This window comes from Glycine soja, chromosome 19 (assembly GCF_004193775.1).
Source record: "Glycine soja cultivar W05 chromosome 19, ASM419377v2, whole genome shotgun sequence".
Taxonomy (NCBI): domain Eukaryota; kingdom Viridiplantae; phylum Streptophyta; class Magnoliopsida; order Fabales; family Fabaceae; genus Glycine; species Glycine soja.
Window position 1 is genome coordinate 42,996,376 of NC_041020.1, and position 9,123 is coordinate 43,005,498.

General features: G+C 30.6%; 1 protein-coding gene across 1 annotated transcript; it reads left to right on the forward strand.

Annotated features, from left to right (window-relative positions):
* Window positions 1-1,116: 1,116 nt before the first annotated feature.
* LOC114399607 (protein RTF1 homolog) lies at window positions 1,117-4,056 on the forward strand. The gene is made up of 2 exons (XM_028361812.1): window positions 1,117-1,246; window positions 1,965-4,056. Exon 2 carries the CDS (start codon window positions 2,001-2,003, stop codon window positions 3,939-3,941), a length of 1,941 nt encoding a protein of 646 aa, XP_028217613.1. The 5' UTR covers window positions 1,117-1,246; window positions 1,965-2,000; the 3' UTR covers window positions 3,942-4,056.
* The last annotated feature ends 5,067 nt before the right edge of the window (window positions 4,057-9,123 follow it).

Below are 9,123 nucleotides of genomic sequence, written 5' to 3' on the forward strand. Positions count from 1 at the left end.
AGACTTTGAAGTGGGAAGTGGTAAGAAAGAATGAGGATCGTAGATTTAAGATGAAAAAGTGAAATGGAAAAGGGTGATTGAAACTTTTTTTTTCAACTTTTTAAATTTAAAATGTTTTTTGGCTAATTGGTTGAATTTAATGGGACATTTTTTTTTTCAATAACACATTTTTCATATATTTAAATTGTGTAATGGTTAGCCATTTTTTGAACTTGTCTAGTTAAATCTACATCTTGTTTTTTTTAAGGGAAATACTTTTATTGATTTATCCAATCATCTTCTAATATTAATTTAATTTTTTTGTCAATAGGTAACTGTTATATTGGTACATCTCAAATGAATAATGCTTAACTTTTTTAGTCGATACCGGTAAAGTTTAAAAATATATTATTCTCAATGTAATGTTCGACGTTATATGTTACCACAACCCTTTCAACACTATCAATTTATCAACAAATTATCTGTATTTCTTTGCAAAGTCTCATAAGTTATTTTTGTCAATTTATGCATTCATCCTCTAATATCAAGTTGGTTTTATTTTATTGATAGTCAACTATCAAATTGATACGTAAGTCCTAGATGAATAATATTTAACTTTCAGACCAGTGTTGATGAAATTTAAACATGTTAGCCTCAGTATAACATCATATATTGTATTTTACTACTATTTTTTAAACACTATGCTAACAAATAATCTTTGATCCTCAACAAACTTTCATAATTAAAACACATAAACTAATGATATGTAAGATTTTTACACAATATTGGACTAATTTAAATAGGGTCCAGTATCCTTCCATGTTTGAGGTCACTAAGTTAAACAAAATGTTATTAATATTGTAAAGAATATAAATTTTCTCACTTTTGTGATACAAACATCAATTTATATATATTTATTGATTCCTAACTTCAGAGGTATTTTTTCCCCTGGCAATTATTATTTATAGCTAAGTTTGTCATATAAGGTCTATTTGACAGCTAAAAAAAAAAAGAGAAGAAAAATAAAACAATGGATACCAAAAATAATAAAGAGTGAGCGAAACGGTGCGTTGCAAGCCGGAAGATATAAATGGCGGGAGCACGATTCCGACGTTCAGGTACTTGCTTGCTCCTTGGATACAAATGGCGCTGCTGTTGGTTTAGGGTTGTAGCGCTCTGAACATACTCCATTCTCGACTCTGTCTGTCAAACGACACCGTTTTGCCATTCATCGAACGATATCGTCCTCATTTCCTTTTCTTTCACCGTAAGTTCTCTCTCATTTGTCTACCAATTTAGTGCATGGTTTCTACCGCTTTAATCAGCTTCATACCGTACTCATATTTATTTTTTTTTTACTTTTGTTCATTTTTTCGAACGATTATTACTGATGTTACTGTTCTGGAGTGCTATTTAGCTTTCACTATTGAGTTTGAATGTAATTTCTTGAGAAAATTAGAGGCTGCATGCCGAGTTGTTAAGTGAATGGCAAGGTTTTAAATTGCGGTTGCGGTTTCGTGGTGTTCCTTGATATTGCGGGCAAGAGTTTTAAAAACGGTCCGCAAGGGTGACTTCGTTTGCAGGATCAAAGGTTTTTTAGGTCACCATGACCACAATTGCATTTGTCTGCAATTTCCTGCAATATCAAGAATCATGACGAAACCAAAGACACAATTGCGAATGCAATTTAAAAGCTTGATTGTGGGAAATTGTGGACAAATGCAGCCACGATTGTGGTCACCTTGTAGTCCCGGACACCCCAAAAAGCCTTAAAGTTCGTGGACCCTTTTTTAAAACCTTGGTGAATGGTTATTTGCATGCTAAGTTTATGATTTCAAATTTGGGATTGGAGGTTATTTGCACGAAAATGGGGCATTGAGCATTTTAATTTTTATCCATTATATGTTTTTGTGTTAATGTGGATGCTTTCATCGACTTTTGTTGTATGGATTAGATGATTATTATGCCTTGTGTTATGTAAGCAGGTCATATCTAGATTTAAGGGTGAAGGGAATAGAGTTATGGCGGATTTAGAAAATTTGCTTTTGGAGGCGGCGGGGAGAACACGCCATTCTCGTCAAACTTCAAGAAGAGGACATGGCGATGGTGGGAGTGACTCTAGGGATGATGATTCGGAGAATGAACATGATTATCCAGGTCGAAAGGCCTCTGGCTTGCAAGTTCCCCAAAAGAAGTGGTTTGATCCAATGGAAAGAGATGATGGTGAGAGAAGTAAGGATGAAGGGGATGATGATGTTGGTGGCCGGTCTTATCACGAGGGTGATAGTAGTGATGAATCTGATTTTGGTGATGATCTTTATAAGAATGAGGATGACAGGCATAAGCTTTCTGAGATGACTGAACTTCAAAGAGAGATGATATTGTCAGAAAGGGCTACCAAGAAGCATGATAAAGATTTATTGGGGAAGATAGCATCAAAGCGTGAGAAGGGAAAGACAACTGTAGCCGGGAAACTGACTTCACCTCTCACACCATCCCATGTGCGTTCATCAGCCAGATCTGCCAACAGGTCAACTGCCAAGGATGGTGCATTAAATGAATTGCGTGCGAAACGGTTAAAGCAGCAGGATTCAGAAGCAAACCGCAGGCCAAGTAAGGCATCTAGAAGTTCAGGGCCTGGGCTTGTTTCACCAAAGCACAGACCTTTCCCAAGTCTTGGTAGCTCAAGTGATAGTGAAACTGAAAGTAAGTCCCTGAGTGATAATGAAGGGTCAAGTGATGACGACAGAATCATTGATAGTAATGATGACAGGATAATGCTAGGATCTGAAGGGCTTTTATTTGAGCATATAAAAGAAATCACCATTCGGAGATCAAAACTTGCAAAATGGTTTATGGAGCCCTTTTTTGAGGAGTTAATTGCTGGTTGTTTTGTAAGAGTTGGTATTGGTCGCTCAATGTCAGGGCCTATCTACGGGCTCTGCATGGTAAAAAATGTTGATGCCACAGATTGTGATCAGCAGTATAAATTAGAAGATAAAACCACACACAAATACTTAAATGTTGTCTGGGGAAATGAAACTTCTGCAACAAGGTGGCAAATGGCTATGGTTAGCGACTCTCCTCCAGAGGAGGAAGAGTTCATCCAGTGGGTTAAGGATGTAGAGCGAAGAGGTGGCCGGATGCCAACGAAGCAAGAAGTGGCAGAAAAAAAAGAAGCTATACAAAAGACCAACTTGTTTGTTTACTCAGCAGCTACTGTGAAGCAAATGTTACAAGAGAAAAAATCTGCCAAAACAAGACCACTAAATATTGCAGCTGAGAAGGATAGGTTAAGGACTGAATTGGAAATAGCACATAGTAAGAATAATAAAGCTGAAGTGAAGAGGATCATGACAAGATTGCTAGAATTGGAGGAATCTCGGCAAGCTAAGACGATGGATGCCAGGGCTTTGAAGCTTGCTGAGATGAATAGAAAGAACAGGTTTGAGAACTTCAAAAATGCTTCTGAATTGAAGCCAGTAAATAAAGAATTGAAAGCAGGGGAGGCAGGTTATGATCCCTTTTCAAGGAGATGGACTAGATCAATGAATTACTACGCAGGAAAACCAGCTGAAGAGGCTGCAGGTGAAATTAATAGTGCCAGTGGTGCAGTGGCTGATACAGGCAGCTACCACACGGGAGCATCTGAGACCGTGACGGCTGGTATGGCAGCTACTACTGCAGCTTTGAAAGCTGCTGCCGGTGCTGGGAAGTTAGTAGACACAAGCGCCCCTGTGGATCAAGGGACAGAGTCAAATTCGCTGCACAATTTTCAGCTGCCAATATCATTAGCTATACTCCAAAAGTTTGGTGGAGCTAAAGGAGTTCAGGCAGGATTTATGGCAAAGAAACAAAGAATAGAAGCAACAGTGGGATTTCAAGTCCTGAAAAATGATCGTCAGAAGCATGCACTGACATTAACAGTTAGTGATTACAAGAGAAGAAGAGGGCTTCTATGAAACCTGTTGAAGTAAAACCTTTCATCTGGTATACTCTTTTATAAGATATTGGTTTGCATTATCTGTAGTACTGTTGTGCCCGTTAATTAATAAATATCTTGCAATTTTTCCGGTATCATGGAGTTTTTATTTTCTTTTACCTTCCCCAAAATTAGAGAAAATTGTCAAATACAAGTGCTACCTTGTTTATATGATTCAACATTGGTTTTTACTGGATGCTTGGAAGAGAGCTGGATAGTCGCACAGAAAGTTGGGTACCGTGACCAAAAAAACATTAAAAATATGTTGTAGTTTTTCTCAATCTTCTTTACTCTGTTAGTGTTAAATACAATTGACATGCTCTGGGTTAAGGATCTTATCAAAACATTATCAATGAGGTGCTCATTGGGTTTAGTCTTTTTCTTTTAAAAAAAAAAACATTATCCACTGTCTCTTTAAATGTGAATGTGTTATTATTAGACATTTTTTTATCATTATAGGCCAACATTAAATTTTTACGACACCTCTAATATTTTGAAACATTGTAATTCTTTATTTCAAATTTCTTGAAATTCACTAAGATGTATTAACGCTTGAAGCACACTGCATAATTGTATTAATTGACCAGGAAATCAATGGGCAGATTTTGGGAGGACTAAATCCCCCAAACTAAATAGAAATTCTACGGAAAAAAATTATAATTAAAATTAAAATTAATTTGAGGATAAATTCAAATTACGTATAGTAGCTTAAAATTAATTATTTCCAACTTTAGAACAACTTATTCGTAATGTTCAATGTCAACTAGGTTTGTCTAAATGCGTGTTTTGCTTCGTTATTCTCTAAGTGTATTGATCCCAATTAATGCATCAGAATTTTATTTTGAGGTGGACGTGGATTCAACAATCCCAAATGCTATACCAAACAAGATAGGCAATTACTTTGCGCACCAATCAAATTATTAGTACATTCAATATAAGATGGACAATTTTAATATTGATCTTTTGTAAAGCTGATACGGATTCATAATCCATCTTGTATTGATCCCAATTAATGCATCAGAATTTTATTTTGAGGTGGACGTGGATTCAACAATCCCAAATGCTATACCAAACAAGATAGACAATTACTTTGCGCACCAATCAAATTATTAGTACACCCAATATAAGATGGACAATTTTAATATTGATCTTTGTAAAGCTGATACGGATTCATAATCCATAACAGTAAGCATACAGAATCCATAAGTTTACATAATTCATGGCACATAATCCGTATAGAGATTGATAATCCGTATGCTAAATAATGTATTTTGATTTTATTATAATTAATTTTGATCTAATAATGTATTTTTTACATATATAAGTTTTAAATAAAAATCATAGGTTTTATAAAAATTTATATATGTAAAAAAAATAATTATTAGATCAAAATTAATTATCACAAAACTTATAATATAAATTTACATGTACATTAAATATACATTAAAAATTTTAATATTATATATAGTGACATTAATTATTTTATAACATAATTGATCTATTAACTCAGTTGATTAGAGTGTTGTGTCAATAACTTAAAAGTCACATGTTCGAATCTTGCTTAATTTTAAATTAATTTCTAAAATATTTTTAAAAAAAATTGTAATCCGTATATACGGATTGGCAATCCTACGGATTATGTATTATGGATTGTCAATCCATAAGTTTACCGTAAGCTTAGGGATTGCAAATCTATAAGTTCATGTAATCCGTAAGCCTACTTTTATGGATTATGAATCCGTATCAATTTTATGAAAGGATAATATTAGAATTGTTCATCTTGTGCTGGGTGTATAAGCAATTTAACAGGTGCGCAAAGCAATTTCCAACAACATAAAACTAGTTGGATCCGATTTTGTTCCTACAATATCATCAGAGTTAGGACTGGGCCATTGCTAGGGTTGGCCAATATGGGCCTCTAATTCGTAACATAAAATCTAGTTTTTGAATTTAATTATATTATTTGTGCGTTAATATCTGAATTTGTAAAACTCATGAGTAGTTTTTCTGATCTCACTTTTGTTCCTGAAAATGATAATTAAATTCAAGGGTTAAATTACCAGTTGAACATATTTTAAACTAAATATGCGTTTGGCATCTCATTCTCTATGCAAGATTAGTGAGAAAACCATGTCAAAATGCATACAAAAGCAACACTGAGATACTTCCAAGGGATACACGTCAAATTGTTTATGATGCGTAACCAAACATATTATAATTGGATGTTTGGTTTGTGCTAAAGTAGCAGAGTTACTTTTAATCTCGAAACATATGCTAAGTACCTACTTGTTTAGTACTTGTATTATCGCAAAATTGATAATAACACAGATTGAGTCTTCAAAACCGAAAAAGAAAACATTCTTTTTTTCTTTTTGCAAAACGCGTTTGAAGATTGCTAACTAGAATCTTAAATAGCGGGCTGTAAATTGCTATTTTACTTGAAAATGAACTGCAAATGAGGTTATGACGTATTTGTTAGTGTAAGTGACTTTTTTAGAATATAATTAGACTCCATATTCAATGGTAGAGAAAAAAACTAAACTAATAAACATATAAAAACTAATTTAAATTAAAGAATACTACTATAAGGACCAAGATTAAAATTAATAATTAAATTTTATTTTACTTTAACTTTTCCGAGGTAGTATTATACAGTATTTTGTTGGAATTGCACACAGATATTTGTCAATACTTTATTGAAGATAAACAAATCTTTTTTTTCGAAGAAGATAAAGAAATCTTACACGCCACCTTTGATATAATTTCTATCACTTTAACATTTCACCGTATTTTAATAAATTATTGTTTAAATTATTTTAAGATAATAATTTAAAAAATTAACAAATTTGTCATATATTATGAATTATAATTTAATTATTGTATAAAACTTTTTATATTATATGATTTTTTTCAATTTTTATTAGTTTTATATTGACTTTGAATAATCAATTTTTAGAAATCAATGTTATTTACACGTAAGATAGTCCCACACATTTTACATTAACTAACTATTAAATTGTTGTTATAACTTAATTATATTGTCTAATAAAATATTTGTGTTTCTATTAAAAAAATAAAGTTATATTGCACCAAGCATACTTACTTTTATACTGAAAACTAGAGAGATGTATGTGTCAACGTACGGACTTATACTCCTATTTGAGTATTGATAAATGCAAATTATGACTACATGTATACACTTTGATAATTTTGTTTATTTGCATAATAATAATGTTGAAGTATCGGTAGAAAAAAGAAAACATTAATTTAAGTATATATTTCAAACTAACCTGATCGTATTGTAGAATGATTCGAATGGAGTTGGTGAGTTTATCATTAGTAACAAGTTGTAGTGAATTAGAAGCTGCACAATAAATAGAAATGAATGAATTGATTGACTATGTAGATAAGATCAGTGAATATTTAAAAATTTCAAGTAGGAGTTTGTTATTATATACAACAATACTAACCTGAAAATGGATAAATTGATATGAATATGCATTAGTGGGTGTGATATAATATCAATTTTTCATCATTTGTGTTGTTGATGTTGTGGTGCAATAGTAAAGAAATAAAAGCATTATATCAAATTTATTTGAGAATTGATGATAATGAAATTTCACGGTATAAGTAATGGTAAAGTAAAAAACATAATATATTGTAATTATATGATTAGAAATAGATAAATTGAAAATGAAATCAACAAATAATGTTTTGATAGAAAATGAATTTGATTAATGATAATGCATATGTAGAAATAAGAATTTGAGAAGCATATCATGTTTATAAGTTTGCGAATACTTCTTTGTATACTACACCAATGGTAGTATTTTTGGGAATGTCTTGATTCTCATGAATAAGAAATAAGAATATGAAGTCTTTTTTTGCTTTGAACTCGTGAAAGTGCAACATATAGCTGACCATGAAAAAAAACTGGATTTGGCAAATATAATCCAACATGTGCCAACGAAGCCTTGTAATAATAAGTCTAGTTCCATTGCATAACCCATCAACTTGGTCCAAATTTCGTAGTAGTATAATGGGAGTACCAACCTTGATTTTGAGCTTGTGATTATGTATTCCTGATATTTTCAATGAACTTAGAAAACAAATTTTTTTTTCCGAGAAAGATAAATAAATCTTGCACGCCACCTTTGATCTAATTTTTATGACTTTAACATTTCACCGTATTTTATAATCATAAATTATTATTTAAATTATTTTAAGAATAATTTTAAAAATTAATAAATTTATCATATATTATGAATTATAATTTAATTATTGTATAAAAATTTTTATATTATATAATTTTTTTTCAATTTTTATTAGTTTTATATTGACTTTGAATAATCAATTTTTAAAAATCAATGTTATTTACTCATAAGATAGTTCCACACATTTTACATTAACTAACTATTAAATTGATGTTATAACTTAATTATATTGTCTAATAAAATATTTGTATTTTTGTTAACAAAGAAAGTTATGTTTCACCAAGCATACTTATTTTTATACTGAAAAATTTATGTTGACCATTTATTAAATATATTGTCTAATAAAATATTCGTATTTCTGAAAAAAAAATCGTATTCGATTAATTAATTTTTTTTAAAAAGAAACTAATAAAAGTTCATAATTTCTATATTATATGTAATTGACTGATTGATTCAATTTGATGATAAATTAATTTAAATTAATTATTAGAGTTATCTGAAGTATGTTTTATTTAATGCGTAATTATATTTTTTAAAATATAATTATAAAAAATGGTTTTAATGTTTGTAATAAAATTAACAAAAAAATAATTTTATATTTTTATCTTTTATTAAATTTATTTGTAGACTCATTCAAAATTTCAATCTTAATAATGTGATTATAGTATTAGACTTGTTGTATTTAATGTTTATATTAATTTATTTTGAAAGAAAAGTTTTTAACAGCTTAGTGAGACAATAAAGAAAAACCATAAGTAACTTATTCCCTTGTCACATTGATTAGAGTCAAAATTCTTATACACAAGTTCAAGTTCATATAACTCTTATCCTGTTGTCATTTTCAAATCTGTATCCTCATATTAATTACCTATCCAGAAAAAGATATTATGTAGTTTTTTAACATATAAATTTGTGTAATCAACCAATATGTAATTTTAAATTTTGTAG